At 35.8% G+C, this 16497-nt stretch overlaps 2 protein-coding genes across 3 annotated transcripts; both read right to left on the bottom strand.

Annotated features, from left to right (window-relative positions):
- Positions 1-97: 97 nt before the first annotated feature.
- On the bottom strand, positions 98-12593 carry LOC127795764 (uncharacterized). 2 transcript variants are annotated; one of them, XM_052327640.1, is made up of 12 exons: positions 12528-12591; positions 10368-10754; positions 8489-8557; positions 8051-8146; positions 7846-7970; positions 6963-7158; positions 5957-6132; positions 4980-5109; positions 3847-4007; positions 2654-2718; positions 2405-2507; positions 98-346 (listed from the first exon to the last, which is right to left on the bottom strand). In XM_052327640.1, exons 2-12 carry the CDS (start codon positions 10686-10688, stop codon positions 124-126), a joined length of 1665 nt encoding a protein of 554 aa, XP_052183600.1. In that variant the 5' UTR covers positions 10689-10754; positions 12528-12591; the 3' UTR covers positions 98-123. The 2 variants fall into 2 exon arrangements, 1 of the variants encoding a protein (XP_052183600.1); XR_008021856.1 differs by lacking the exon at positions 98-346 and having other exon boundaries at positions 2438-2507; positions 3876-4007; positions 12528-12593.
- Positions 12357-15914, bottom strand: LOC127795765 (uncharacterized). The gene is made up of 8 exons (XM_052327641.1): positions 15599-15914; positions 15273-15528; positions 14990-15149; positions 13445-13515; positions 13287-13364; positions 12886-12973; positions 12727-12782; positions 12357-12626 (listed from the first exon to the last, which is right to left on the bottom strand). Exons 1-8 carry the CDS (start codon positions 15656-15658, stop codon positions 12556-12558), a joined length of 840 nt encoding a protein of 279 aa, XP_052183601.1. The 5' UTR covers positions 15659-15914; the 3' UTR covers positions 12357-12555.
- Positions 15915-16497: the final 583 nt, after the last annotated feature.

The raw sequence follows: 16497 nt of genomic DNA, 5'->3' as shown, positions 1-16497 counted from the left end.
TCCCAGAAGTTACAGAAGGCATATATCATCTTCAAACTATCATTAATGAAGAACTGCAGGCAAGACCAAAGACACATTAACTCCCAATTTTCTAATATGGATGGGAAGATACAACAATAACCATTAATGATATTCTTGTGTAGTTCTACTGGAATGAAGCCAACCTTTTTTGTGTGGTTTCCTTTGCAATAATGTACAGAAACCAACTTTTCTTGCCAAGGTAAAGATACATGTCAAAATAAAAACAACAGAGATGGAGATTGTGTAACCAGAACTTGGCCGGCTACCCCACAACAATGCTGTCTCCGTACTAACCGATGAGAATCCCTTCCCTGATTGTTTTTGCCTGAAAATTGAACATCATCTAGATGAGACTCAAAATATAGCTGAGGCTGAAGCATATTATATTCAGAGTAACAAAACTATGATACTGACAATTTTAGACATCAAAGGCAGGCAGGTTGCGTTTTCAACGAGCATTTAACAATGATTAGACTTTTGATTTCTAATTCAGAACTATATCAATACAAATAATCAGACATCTTAAATCATATCTCCATGAACTGCCCTATCACAGTGCAATATTCATCTGGTGTTTGTTATGGATTTTGATATTCATACAGTAGATGATACAACCAATGAAACATATTGTTTAAGGTTAGATTTGGAGATTGTGTATGTGTGTGTTGGGGGAATGTACAAAACAACTGTGCAATGAGCGTATGCCTGGATTAACCTGGACCATAAGCATTTTTTCATCACCTATAATTTTTATCTTGAATCACTAGTCATCACCTATAATTTGTATCTTGAATCACTAGCCTTCTTTGCAGGCTTTGTTGAATCAAGATGTACCCAACCTTCACTCAAATTCTTTCACAAATAGATTCTTCTTCCTCCTAAGCACTAACCTCATTCACCATTCATAACTGAGTGAGCCGAGGTGCATTTGGCTTGTAAATAATTTTATTTGTTGCTGGTAGTCCATTGCCCATAACATAAGCACAAGTTTGACTTTCTACATGTGATTCAAACTGCAGCTTTGTGACCATATGATTCTAATTCTTTATATGAATACTCTTAACACAAGGCTGGTAGCATAATGCTAAGCTGAGCCCGAGGGGATTAAAACATTAATGTGGAATTGATTTCCTTTCTTATGCAGACGTTCAGCGAACTTTAACTTTTGTTTACTCCCAGCAAGTGATCTCACATGACAAAAAAACAAATCATGGAGAAACCTGCGTTCCCCCTAAATGATACAGCAAAGGAATGAATAAATAGAGACAATTGGTGGATAGAGGAACATACCATCTCAATAGAAATAAAATAAATTGTATACTGTTTTAAATTAAACTAAAAGATAAACAGAAACCATATATTCTAGAGCTTTATTCATTTGTTTGTCTCTATATTGAGTTGAGCTAGGCTAAACAAAAGAGAGTTATTATCTTCTTCCCATGGATGTAGGCCAAATACCTGAATAACATATATCCTTGTATCTCTTCTCAATTCCTTTTCTAATTTTCAATCCACTTACGTTTTATTATTTTAAGAAAATATTAATGCCATCTCCCTTCTACAATGGAGGATAAGTTCAAGTAGAAATGAACAAATTTGGATGTTAATCATTTGGGAAGAAATTGGGAGTTGCAGGAACACATTTGGTGGAACAAGTTGACTAAAATAACATCAAGGAACTACTTAGCAATAACATTTTTGTAAACACATTATAACTGTCTAAGCTTTGCATTAGTGGGATAATAAAGCCCTAGAATTCAAAGATGGAGATAGGTTAAAGTCTAACCGCCATCAGACATGCCAACTAACTCTGCCCGATAATAAAGCTGATAGGTGTGCTTGTTTGGTGTAACATTAATGCAAAATGTGGCATTTCCAAAAGAGGAGAGCCTTTAATTTCAAGAATCCTGGTCACACCACAACACTGTTTAGTAGGTTGTGCAGTTAATAACTGATCCTCCATTACTAACTGAACTTGTAAAAGGTTTAAAAATTCAACATTCACATTTCAGGATACATAATTCCTGTGAGATTGTAACACCAAACAGGAATGACTCTGGTTGTGCTTGGACTCATTTATACCATTCAGACCTTTGGGGAAGCACTTCTCACTTCACATTTTTTAGCACTAGATAGCCACAATACGGTTACTAAGTTCAATGAATACTATGCGACTTTCAACAAGGTTAGACTTCAGATTCTGCTCAATTTCAATATACGCATGGCCTTTTCTATCAATCACTGCAAGCCTAATTTGCAAAGAAACTTATCACGAACATAGGATGCCAGTCAACATAAGAAAATAAGGAAGAGGCATGGATTTTTTTTCTCAATAAAGCGGGGGATATGTCTGGAAACAAACAACACATCCAACATGACATACCTCAAAAAGTCCTTGACCGAGTTCCAGAAAGATGGAACATGTTTGCTCCCACGGCTTGAAGTGTGTTTTAGTTTTTCATTGTCAAAGTCACCTTCCTGTGTCACTGGCAAAGTAGAAAAAAGGGAAAGAAAATAAATGGAGGAAATCAACAACAAAAGAGTACCTTCAAATAATCAAAGATTCCTTCTTAACCAAATTTCTCAAACAGGAATGTTTTAACTGAACAGGAAAGAACACCCATAGACAGACCTGAATGGTGATTGCGTGATGCCCTGAGTGAAGACAACTTTTCAATTAGTCCACGTTCCTCTTTACTGACATCACCGTGAAGCAATTACAGTCAGAAAAGTCGTCCAAATAATGACATAAAACTTGAACCACATACTACGCAAAGATACTATCCATAAGAACAAGTTATGATACTTATCATATATTATTCAGTGACACTTTCTGACAGAGATGTCAATTTTCCGAGCCTACCCCCCACCCAGAGGGGTGGCCTGGCACGGTCACTTATTATTTTTTAATTTATTGTTAAATAGTTAAATACATTTTATATATTTATAATTGAAATTTCAAATGCTATTTGATCATGTTTGAATTTTGAGATATTCATATGTATTTAATATTTACATACATTCTTCAATAAATAAATTTCAAATGTTAAATGACCATTTTGAAATTAATGCAATTATGCATAAAATGTATTTATTAATATATGACATTAATATACATTTCAAATGCTATTTAATATATTATATATAATTAATATATTAATGCCCTCTTTGCAAAGTAAGGGTAAGGCTGCGTGCAAAAACAACTCTCTTCTAACCGTCACAAAACAAGGAGCCTAATGCACTAGAAATGCCCTCTTGTGGTTTAGGTTTTTTTGGAGTATGGATGGATTTGTTAAATTTAACGGACGTGGAGCATTTCACACCCCAATTTGATCCATAAATAATTAAAACTAAAGGGAACTACATGTTTCTCTAAAAAGATTGTGACAGTTATTACATATTTCTTTTTGTCTTTTTTTCTAAATTCATTCGACCATTAATTTTACACTGTAGTCCAAAGTATATGTGCTTTTTATCCAAATTAAATGTGAAACAAAAATATTGACCACTGCACTATGCAAAATGTCAGACTTGTGACAGGAGTCAGGATAATAAAACCACATTAGCTTCTATCACAAAATATAGTAGATTCTCCAAATGTTTGATGCATTACATTCTTGGGCTGACAACCAACAGTCAGAAATACATGGATCTTCATGCAAGGGGAGTTCTAACATTCTACAAGTTAGACATCATCAGAGATGCCAATAGAAAGCATCACTGGAAAGGTTAGATGAAGAATTGCTGAGCTAAGAAAAGCATGACATCTCAAAAAGTCTACCATAGTAAATTTCAGAGACACATGAAATTATAGAAGTGCCAAACCTGATATGTTTTGGGATCTGGACACTCACGATAAAGTGATGATCTCCTTGCCTAGAAGGCTTGTTAACATCTGGAATTCCCATCTCTAGCATTTTTACTGTTTCTCCAGGTTGAATTCCAGGAGGAATCTGAAGGTTTCTCAATCCCTTGACAGTTTCCACCTAAAGTTAAGAGTAATTTTTATTGTCAAACAAGTAGCTTCCTGAAGTTACTAGCCACGCCTCCTTTAAACATATCATGATCACTCATGATTCATAAACTGCTTGCCCTTATAAAAGACATGAAGCCAGAAAATTGGAAAGTGATGAGATTTCAGTTAAAAATGGCCTAGGATTATTTGACCGATTAAATCAGTTGAAAAATGATTGGGAATAATTAATTTAAAGCAGAATGAAACAAAATAATATTTCTGCATGTAGAAATATCAACACCAAGTAATTTATCAGCCCTTAACCAGTCAGCATTTCCTAAGACTAACTCAACATGGATATTTCCTCATCAATTATTAGGAGAAAACCATCCTCATCAGGATGTTCTTAGGATGTACTCAATTTAACTGATATCACAGAAAGTACTGTCTAGAAAATTATATGTGTGGCTTAGTGCATTCATCCTCAAACAGTTGTTTCTTAGACTTGCCATTTTAGCAGCATTATTTAAGTCCCTCCTCTCTCTTTATGCTATGCTTTCCTTAGAATCCTATCAGAAGCATTATTTAGCAGAATATTACCTGTTAACAGTGGAAAAGTTGGTCCAAAGATTAGGAATGCATTCAAGTGTTTCATCATCATCAGCTATAATTTAAATTGTCCACCTAAGTAGACCCCATACATTTACTAATTGGACAATGGACACCCATATAAATTGGTCAGATAAATCAATGACTAAACTCAATACTTCATATTATTATAAATAGGAACTAACACATATAAAACCCAGATAATTCATCATGCTAAGAGCGGATATAAAAAACATTGCCAAGTGGTGCACACAATGAGAGACAAAGTTCATGCTTCAACATCAAACCTTGACACCCAACAGAAAACATTTCTGAAATGCTATTATCTTAACCTTGACAACAAGAATGCCAAAATGGCCTAAAACTTGGTTGCATGTCTGAGAAAAGTCGTTACCTCAATAACAGCCCCAAGTATTGCCTCTGTATAATCAATATTTACTTTTGAATAAAGATTGAGACCATCTCTCCAGATACCAAGTTTTTCAGCTACATGGAGGACTAAATAGAGATCACCAGCTAAGGCCCTGCATCCATAATTCCAGCATCCACTTGCTTTGAGATTGCAACATAAAACAAGAGAAATACAATGGAAAAAAAAAAAAAAAAGGACATGTCAAGAAAGAAATAAAAATTATCAGCAGTGCACCAGCATGGTTTCCATTTCCATGATTTGTACGCAATCCACTATCCCTAACTCAGCAAAAAACTGAGGAGATGCTAAAAAATATCAAAATAAACATTTGATGACAGGAAAGCACCAAAAAAAAAAAAAAAGAACAAATAACAAAAAAAAACCAGCTTAAGAATTCAAAGAGTCATGGGAATGGGGAGAAGAGATGTTCAACTATAGGCATACAAAGTTACAAACAGGGTACACCTAAAAGGCTGCACGAGCACAGGTGTTTCAGTAACATAATGAAGAACAGCATTTAAGATTAGATATATGAAGCACCAAAGCACTTTGTATTAGACCCATAACTAGCCAGTAAGTTGTGGTTAAGTCTTCTGGTCTCCAAAGCAACATCACAGTTCTAATAAGCAGCAAGACATCTACCAGCAACTATTAACTATATGGTCTATGTTCAGAAGATTATCCAAATATAACTATCCCTGGATGGAAGTTAAAACCCATAATCAATTACTAATTCATCATTAAACTTTATCTCACTTATTTTTTTTCTTTCCCTAGAGTGCTTCATACAATGAAATTGTGGAGTCACTGCACTAAAATACATCCCCAAACAGAAAAAATGGCCAAATTACATTGATTTTGAAGCCATACACGAGTTTAATGATTCAGTTACATCATACAAGTGAAAAGGTTATAATAATGATGATAGAAAACCCTCTATTTAAATTTTAATTTCAGACCTTCTCTTATCAAAGCTTCCTTCTCCTTGAATTTGCATTGCGGCTCCATCAGTAACGCCAGGTGGAATGACCACTTTAATACTTCGCTTTGATTTGACTTTACCATTGCCACCACATCTTCGGCAATGATCAGTTATTAACCTCCCATCACCACCACACTTCAAGCAAATAGATACCTAGAAAGCATGAAATATCATCTATAAAAGATATGTCATAAACAGGAAATGAATCTTGAAATAATAACTAGCAGATAATAACAGATGTCATGACACTATCTCCCCACGTGAATTCTAAAATATTGGGTCAATAAAAACCTTGGGAGTAATAACAGGTATTATTTATTGAAAAATGGAAATTGGAAATTAGATATAAATTGATAGCTTTTAAATTAGATATAACCTGTGGTAATATAATTTTGTAGAAGCAGAGAAATGTGGCTTATTCAAGAGAAAGAATGCATAGAGAGTATTTTTAGTAAAGATTGATGGCTCAGGAGGCTTAACCTATCAGTGTGGAACCAGATTCACATCCTCTTCCGTTAAACCATACAGAGTATTTTAACCATACAGAGTATTATCAGTAAAGATTGATGTATTTTCTGAAATTTTCTCAATAATTCCATCGCGCATACACATACATCACAACATTGATGTTTTTAATTGATAGTTTAATGTATTTTCTGAAATTTTTTGACTCCCTGCTTTGCATGGAGGGTCGTTTTTGTATGCAACCTTAACCTTGATTTTTGTAAAGAGAGTTTCCACAACTCAAAACCATGACCTTTATCTACAAAAGAGAAAACTTATAGTTGCTACTAAGGCTTGCCCTCAGGATAGCATAATAAACAATAGTTCAGTGCTTCCAGAAGTAGTAACGGAAAATATGTAAAACCATTCCCAAAAAAATATTATGTAAAACCAACCTGGAGAATAAGAGCAAGAAAAAGGACAAATGATGCAGACAATTGTTATGCTATTACTGGTCATCTTAAGTATCATATAGATACCTGAGACATAATTCCAAAAGGTGTTTTCTGAGTTTTAGTCACCCCTCCTCTACCTCCACACTCATTGCACAACTTTATGCAACTGCTAGATTTGGCACCAGTGCCACTGCAATTATCACAAGTCTTGAAAAAAGAAACTTCAATATCCTTCTCTACCCCAAAAATGGATTCTTCAAAGCTCAAATACAGGTCATATCTGCAACAAGAGTGTAAAGCAACAAATCTTATAAAGAAGAAAACCAATCACAAGCTGAGACAAATGGATTCAGATTTCAAGACTAGCTGATGCCAGAAATTAGGAACACAAATCAAGAATTAAGATATCATGATGTGATTATGAAGTAATTTCCAAACTTTGCAACCTCACAAATAGTCTTCCGCTCTCTAGGTCAAATTGAAAGCTTTGAATGACAAAGCATGATATTAAAACTCTGGTTTTTTTTTTTTTTTTTTTTCTTGAGAGTTTTAGGGATAGAAAAACTGTTGTAGGTGAGCAAGTACCAGATCAACTAGTGATTGTATCTTAGTTTCAAGATAGTGGATTGAAATCTCTAGTTGGAGCTAAAGGAGTGGACAGAGCTGGGAATAAACCAAACTACTATAAATCATCGTGTTTGCACTCTCTATCCCTGTACTCATTAATTTTTTGTTCCTCATTTTAGTTTATATATATTTGTCAAAACCTTCACGGCCAATTCACCCACCTTATTGTGTTAAACTCCATTAATTGTGCTAACAAAGAGTGTAGTGGTTCAAAATGCCCGGTCTGTAGAACAGGTTTAGAGGTTACTCACCTACTTTCACAAACTTTACGATTACCTCTCTACAACAAAATAAGTATCTATTTAAGCTTCAATGCAAGATATTGGACATAGATGATTACCGAATGTCCAGATCTTGGACACCCTTGTTTCTCAAATTGAAGTTAATGAATTCTGGTTCATCCTGTCCTCCAAAAAGCCCATTTGACCCACCAAAAAATGCATCAAAGACTTCAAAAGCGTCCACCTAGAAGCATTAGATAATTTTAATAAAGAGAAAGCGGAAAGCGGGATTATCATTTTGACATAACATAACCTGCATCTTACCCCAGGCGAACTAGCATCTGACCCTTCATATTCACCACGCAAACCTGCCTCACCAAAGCGATCATATAAAGATCTTTTCTCATCATCTGATAGGACCTACACAGATGCTTTATTATACCACAAGAAAGAAAGGAAAAACAACCATTAAACATTAAGTGCTGTGTTCTCTCAAAATCAGCCTTAATGTGGTCATATAAACGTCTGAAAAGATTAGCCCAGATCAAAGCAATTTATATCACCAGATGGAATGAGAAGTACTCTCAATAAAACATGAACAGTGAGTTCTAGGGAATATATTGCACAAAAGGATCTTTCCTGGGCTGCGGTACTGGTGAATCCAACAACTTCTGGAAGGACTAAGTAAAGGATTGTGGGGGTTAATAATTTTCACTCTGTGCATGGATTTGGGGAAGAGAATGGAATACGAGATAGGGTTACCTCATATGCAGCACTTATCTCTTTGAATTTGTCTTCAGCATCAGGGCCCTTGTTCACATCTGGATGATACTGTTACACACCAAGGATGTTCAGCAGTATGTGCTCAAAAATCAACATATAAAATTTTATACCAATAAATGCAATTCATGGAATTGCTGAAAATGAAGTGCAACATTGTGGAGGAACAGAATCTTTAAGAATTATATGAGAACCAACTAAAGGTTACACTGTTCAGGTTATCACAATAATACTATTGCAAAAAGGAACCAGATAATATGCCCCCAAAAAAAATGATTGAATAAAAAATACAATAAATTACTATATTTGGATCAGGATGAACATAAAAAGGAAAGAAAAACCAAGTATCTTTAGTTTAACATGGAGATCTCAATAATCTTACTTTTCCAAATCTTACTTTTCCAGTATAACAAAAAACAACATTTAGTTATCTCAGCATAGCTACAATAAGCACACAAGCACAGGCTTGTGTCCATCTTTGTTTGTTTGTGCTGAACTAAAAAAGCCTGCACCAGTTTTACATTGTCTAGGAAGTTGTTATATTCACCGTCAGTTTCTTTTTTTCTGTATCTTAACAAACAACAAGCACATCCAATTATTAGCCAAACAAGACATTAACTAATAGCACTGTTGGAATGGAAGATTTCAGCTCAAGAAATGTACAAGGTTCCATGAGTAAACCTCTGTTGCCTAACAGAAAAGCCTACATTTAGGAGTTAACAGCGTCACGCTGGCAGGACACCAGTGTATTAACCACATTTTAACACAGTTTACCCTGTAAAGTTTATTAAAATAGACAGATAGATCTACACTTTGAAGCTTGCAAAAACTGAATATGTAGCCAATCAAGGAGAAAAAATGCCACAGCTTAGATTTTATCCTCATACTGAAGTTCATAAAGTGTAAACAAAGCAAATAAGATATCTGCACATTTCAGTGAGATGATCTGGATGTTAAAATCAAAGAGTGTTAGCATGCAAGCTGGTTAGTTGTCGTGAAAACCAAACAAACACATGTCATCTTTGATAATTTTAATCTGGTTACATTCAAGAGAAAGCCATTAAACTAACTCTAAATCTACACTTTCAAATAATCCATGTGCACTAATGATTTTTCAATTGAATAGTTACAACTAAATATACATCTTATTCTACTAGATGACAGAAGTCTTATTCCCTTAAACCTTCAAAGCTACTTGTTTTTGGATCAAAGAACACCAACATTCCAGTGTAGCATAAAACTTCTCTCATCATATGTACATAATCCTGAATGCAATGGAACCATTTGTCCCCAGTTATAGCTACTAGATAAGCACGACTCCACAGCAGATCAAACTTCACAGATTCCTCTTTAAAAGCTTTGCAAATTTTGCTTGAACCACCTTTTAATAGCAAAAACACAAACCATATTGCCTAAAAATGGAAAGGTAAAAAGAAAAAATGCTAGTGTATCTACAGCAACATCATCGATCAGAAACCATTTTTAAATTTATTTCCTTCTCATTCCTTCTTGAACGTCCAACAAACAACTACCACAAGAAGAAACTCATTGAGGGAAGGTTCCTTACACACTGAATTCTTCGAGTATGCTATACTTGCGGAACAATAATATGCACATGCTGGTATACATTGAAGGATGCATGTTATCCAGTACATAACATATTTCCAAGTTTCCAAATGGTCCAATTTAAAACAACAAACATCACAAATAATAAATAACGAACGCCACATCTTTTAGGGAACAGATTCTACAACATGATATGTGAACATATTTCAATTTATGCAGTCCGAAATGAAATATAAATATATATACACAAAATAGATACGCAGATATGAGGGCAACGGAGGGGGGAATGGGGGACCTTGCGAGCAAGTTTGCGATAGGAGGCCTTGATCTCCTGCAAGCTCGCACTTCTACCGACATTGAGGGTAGAATAGTAATCGGAACCTCTTGCTGCCGCTCTGATTGCTACAGAAGGTTTGCAACGGCGGCTTACGCGGCGGTAATTTAGGCGAAGGTAGGTCGAGTCCGCGGTGGAGCCCGGGCGCAACACGGTCTTGTCGAGAGTTAGGAGTGGTACGGATTTGAGGCGATGAGCAGCGGAACTAGAGAGCCGAGGAGGATTGTAGGCGGAGATTGAAGCCTTCCAGTTGCCATAGCTCTGAGTTTGGATAATTGGCATTGCCGCCGCACCGAGAGAGAGAGAGAGAGAGCGAGCTCTTGTTTACGCTTCTCTCTCTTGTGATGTCTGTTAACGGACCAAATCAGTCAATTACAGTAGAATAATGCTAGGAGTATACAGTCAAAAAATATAAATTTCGTGGCCAAAAATATAAATTCGAAAATAAACAAAAATTTCGTAATGTATTAGAGATACGAAAATTTCTAACCTCTTCATAGACAAAAATGCTTGGAAAGGATTTTTAATATTTTTTTAATATTACGAAACAGTCTAATTTTTTTTTTAAATTACAAAAATGACTTAGAAATATTTTTTTTGATGTCTCTTGATGTTTCAATATAAGAAATATCCTAAAAATATTAAAACAGTACTTCCAAGATATTTCCGTGCATCATAACTCTTATGAGAAGCATTTAGAATTTAACGTTGACCAAAAAGATATTCGCATAGAACTTGGCTAAACGTAAAATATTTTTAAATTAAAGGCTTCAAGATTAAATAAATTCATGTTTTCAAAAATTTAGGATAAAAAATATATATTTTTATTTTCCAAAGCATAAACACTTTTTTTTTTTTTTACATTATAATAAAAAACAAGTGAAATTAAATCCTACAACTTAAAATATAAAATTTTGTCTTATTTACTCCAACTATTTTGTGGAATTGAGGTTAAGACTAATTATAATTTGACCAACCTCATTCTAACTCTAACATAATTATAAATAGATTTGATAAATCTAGTAATTTAGGTCAAGTTTGCATAAACATAATTCAAACCTTAATTATGATTAATGACAATTATAATTTTATCTAGAAAAATACCAACCGGAAAGAAATGCAAATGATTCTATTAAAAATGTTGAAAACTATTGAATTTACCAATCAAAGTGGTACTCGTAACGGGTAGGAAAATCATCTTTCAAGGTTTAAAGGTGTAATCAAAATAATAAAAAATTTAAGCTGTCACACAAAAAATATGTTAAAATATAAGAGTTAAATTGACTTGAAAAATACAAGTATAAGATTGTAATCAAAATAATAAAAAATTTGAATAATCACATTAAAAAAATATAAAAATATAAGTTTTGCCAAATGTTGTCGCAAAACCAAAATTTTGAACTTCAAAACCACAGTCGATAAATTAAATTTCGAATGGATATTGAAACTGATCCGAGCAGACACAAAATCAGATCGATCTCAGAAAAGTACCAAACCAAATTTGAGTCGATCTGTATGAGTGTGATCACAGGGATCTTCAATTCCAGTAGTCACTTCCGATTAGCAAATTGCCATATAAAGAAAGCTTTTGGTTACTTCTATTAAAATACAAATTTGAAGTTTTGAACACCAAACCAGATAGAGAGATTGGAACAAAGACTTAGGTTAAATAGCATGCACGATTACCGACTTTACACTAAGACATAAAAAGTTTAGTAAACTTTAATACTTTAATTTGTAATCAAAAGATTATTAAATTTTAATTTAATATATAATTTTATAATTATCGTCAATTACCATTAATGAAATATTGATATTTTTATAATTTAATACAAAGTTAAGTGACATTTTTTGTATTTTTATGCAAAGTTTAATGATCATTCGTGTTGTTTAACCATCTATGTTATTAGTCACATCAATATCTCATTAGTCTCTTTTAATGACAACTGACAATACTTATAGAATTGCATACTAAATTTAAGTTCAGTGACATTTTAGTTGCAAATTAAAATTTAATAATTTTTTTATATCTTAATACAAAGTTGAGTGATCATTTATGTTATTTATCCCCGAGACTGCATCTGCATCTTATGTAGTTAGTTTTACAGTTTACTTGCTCACAGTTGCGTCCAAAATTTTGCAAAACTCATCATCTGTGCTTTGCTCGCCGGAGCTCATCCATTAGCATGTGCGCCACTGATTTGTATCCCATCTCCCTAGCTACAGATCAAACCATCCAAAAGAATTAAACACTTTGCATGCTACAAGGTTTGATTCTGAATGAATTGCAATTTAACAATCTTATGAAGTGCATGCAAACCTCGGAATATGGCAATCCCAGTTGCACCCATCTTTCTCTTCCTTAAGCACAACGAACTATTGACAAAAAGAGTGCATGAACAGGATATTTGAGGATATCATATATTTTTTGAACATGAAAGGGGTATGGGAAAATCAATTGGAACAGTGACTAGTGTACCTGTTACATATCCAGTGTGGATTAATTCCTTTATCCTCTATGCAGTGAGGGCACATCCATTGCTTATTTCTTCTCACCTCCTCCATTTCTGGCATAGACTCATGTAAAGGGAAAGTGTGTTCTTAGTCGTTTCTTTCTAAAGCTACGTACAACAATTGACATCCATGTAGCCGACCCCATATGGTTATATGGTTGTATTAATGCTTGCCAAGTTGTTGTTGTTGTTGTTATTGTACGCATGTGTAATGATGATTCCAATAGAAACAATAAATCATGGCCCAAATTCAATTGACTCGAATCATGAAACTAAACTATTATCTCATTTGCAGTAGATGCTAGCATTTTCAGCTCCAATTACATCTTTCTAGTTAAAAGTGAGAAACTGGGAAATTACGGCTTACCTTCTCCATATCTAATCTTGAGACAACCACGGCAGAGAACACCATAGCTGGAGTGACATGATGAACAGTCTGTCTTGCCTGTTCATGAAATATTTGCAAATGTTAAAACTACTTGAGTTTTTTGGAATTTAGACAGGAATTTCCAGTGTAACACTGACCTATGCAGGGTTCATCCACATCAAAATTACCACACCGCTTGCAATCTACTTCACCACACAATGTCTTTTGCCTGAATTTGCATGATGCAGACCAACACTAAGATCACTCATGATAACCAGGAAATTTCAAACATAACTTGAATGAATTCACAAATCACAAACTTAAATTCATTATAAAAACTGTTGTTACACGGTTACAATAATAAATTTGTAAAAGGGGAAATTACTGATGGATGACCCTAGTATGGCTGATCCGAATGATGGATGACTCCTATGGGGTGTATCTGAGCAAAGGATGACTCACTCAGGGGATGACTCCTTCGAGGGTACGAGTAACGTGTGGATTGTCCAAACGATGAGTAATTATCGGGAGAGATGGGTGAGTCTTCCGGAGTGGAGTGACAGCGATGGATGAGTCTCCTAGGGGGTCACGACAGCGATGGATGAATCTCCTGGGGGGGGTCACGATAGCGATGGATGAGCCTCTCGGGGGTCACGGCAGCGATGGATGAGCCCCTTGGCTAGGTTGAAAGCAATGGATGACCTGCTGGAAAGAAAATCGATTAGGGGTGTGAGTGAGAATCCCCGCGTGGACTCTCCGATGCCTAAGTCAGACCTTCATAGAAGTAAAATGTTTGAAGGTAAAAATGTAAGTACGAGAGTGAGAGATTGCCTCTCAAATGAGAGGAAAAGACCCCTGTTTATAGCAATGAGAGGGGCATCCATATGTCGAATGACCCGATTTTCTTGGCGAGTATCTCGGAGGCAGTTTTGACCAAGTCTTACGAGGTTGTTGACGTGAGGGTGCATGGTCGAGCGCTCACGGAAGCATCCACGAGTGCGCACGCAAAGGCGCATATTAGGCACCCCCGAGTGACCTCTCTCGGGAGTATGAAGTACCCCGGAAAGAGGTCTCTCGGGGGCGTGAGAATACCCCGAGAGAGTCTCTCGGGGGTGGGGGGTGGAGCCCCCCTTCTGCAGCCACGCTGCTGCGTATCAAGGGGGGAATGCCCCCTTCTTTGGCCACGCGGCAGCGTGGCAGTGTGGGGGGAGGGGGAGGTGCCCCCTCCTTTTCCCAATGGAATACCCCCGAGAGAGTCTCTCGGGGGTGGGGGGGAGCTCCCCAGCTTTGGCCACGCTGCCGCTGGCAGCGTGGGGGAGGGAAGCGGCCATAGTGGCTGCCTCCTGGCTGCATGAAGCAGCCAGGTGGCAGCTCCTGGGTTGCCACGTGGCATTTATTTTCCTTTATTTTAGCAGGCATAACAAAAACAAATACTGATCAAGAAATGAACAGTTAGTTTTCTCTTGGACCACTGAAGTCTGAAGATATTGAGCATAATGAGAGTGACAATAACTAGAAAGACTCATAAGTTGATAATTGTGGGTGTTAAGATTAGGATACTTCAAGTAATTAAGTTCAACTCTTGATTATGTTATACGCTTATCACCTGCACGAATCGTCTGCCGTTTTCAGCTAAAGCAATATAGATTTATTGTTTTGAGTCTCCTGTTTATTTGAACAGTGGGAAAATCTTGAGAGCGAACCTGCAAAAGTGGCAGCAAATTCCAAAAACAGAGTGGTAGATGGTGCCCCTGCTTTTGCTGGCGCAACGGCGACCCACAACCTCCGGCGACAGCTCCGGCAACGGCTTAGGCTTCTTCTTTTCCCCTTTACTGGGCGTAACGTCTTCACTCCGCCTTTTCCCTTAAACCATAAATGAATAGAAGCAGATATTCATCTTGTCTTGGGAAATAAGTCGAACATAATGTAGTATATCTCCAAATCAACTGGATTTGTTAAGAAACGATAAGAAAACTGAATAGGTACTTCGACGTGTTGATATTGGCGGTTCACTTAATGTCCCTCTTAACTGACTGGATCGCCGGAGGGGAATGCGCTGATCGAACGATGGCGTTGTCGGCAACAGGCTTGAACGGTTCAACCTCGGAGAGCGGCGCGGGGGAATGGAGCTATAGTCGACTTTTTGGAATTTCTGGACATGGGTCTTCACTGATTTTGCCGGTGAAGCAATGCGCCGGAGCTCTGAGATCGTCTTTTGCAGTCCCAGTGCGGCCAATCGAGCCTGTTCTTCACATTAAAAAGTAATTTAAGGTTTTAAACACAAAATTACACACACACACACACACACAGACCTGGTTCTCCAGAATTCTTGCATTTCTGATGCATTCGTAGCTGCTTCTCGAATCTCCCATTGTTTTACTTCAAATCGAATCACTAGAGAATATTTTGAAGGGTTTTAACGGTGGGGTCTTGTGAGAGAATTTTCATTCGAGGAGAAACAGTCCTATGGTTCGCCTCTACCATGTTGTAACGGTAAAAAAATTTGAAATTTTCCCAAAGTGTAGGTAGTACAACGTCTACAGCCACCTTCAGATTCTGGGATGATGACACGTGGAAGTCTCATTGATACTTGAGGATACCGATAGTTTATATAGGAAAATGCTTCTCACACCTTCGATTATACAGGTGCACAAATAATAAAAATTATAAATTTACTTTTCCTATCCTTATGAGTGAAAAAAGAATAAAAGAGAGACACAAAGTAGTGAGAGGCAATCAAGTCGAGGGCAAGAGGAATAAATTTATAATTTTTATGAAATTATTTTGTAATTTTGAGTATAACTCAAAGTGTGAGATTGAGTATACAAATAATATGATCATTTTATATAACGTAAAAGATGTCATGTATATAATATACTTTCGTGTTGTAAACACATTCGTACTCTTTGTGTCGAGCACAATTATAATGAAATGATTTGTTATTGATTTACGAAAAATTAAATGTTTTGATTGTCAAATCAAAGGACATTCATGCATAGAATTTATTTTAAGAATGATGGGATGTTTTTATTCGTAACCTTCTCTTTGGGTCATCTCCATATCTCACTATTTATTATATATTATAAATAATTTATTCTATATTTTTAATTTCCCTCCAAAGGTGCTTCTACTACCTTTCCTATTTCATTTATTTATTTTAATAAATTTTTATTTTATATTTTTTATAATTTTTATACATATACAAAATAAA

The sequence above is a fragment of the Diospyros lotus genome, chromosome 2 (genome assembly GCF_014633365.1).
Source record: "Diospyros lotus cultivar Yz01 chromosome 2, ASM1463336v1, whole genome shotgun sequence".
NCBI classification, from domain to species: Eukaryota; Viridiplantae; Streptophyta; class Magnoliopsida; order Ericales; family Ebenaceae; genus Diospyros; species Diospyros lotus.
The sequence above is the reverse complement of the archived record's forward strand: the minus strand, read 5'-3'. Positions and strand labels throughout refer to the sequence as shown.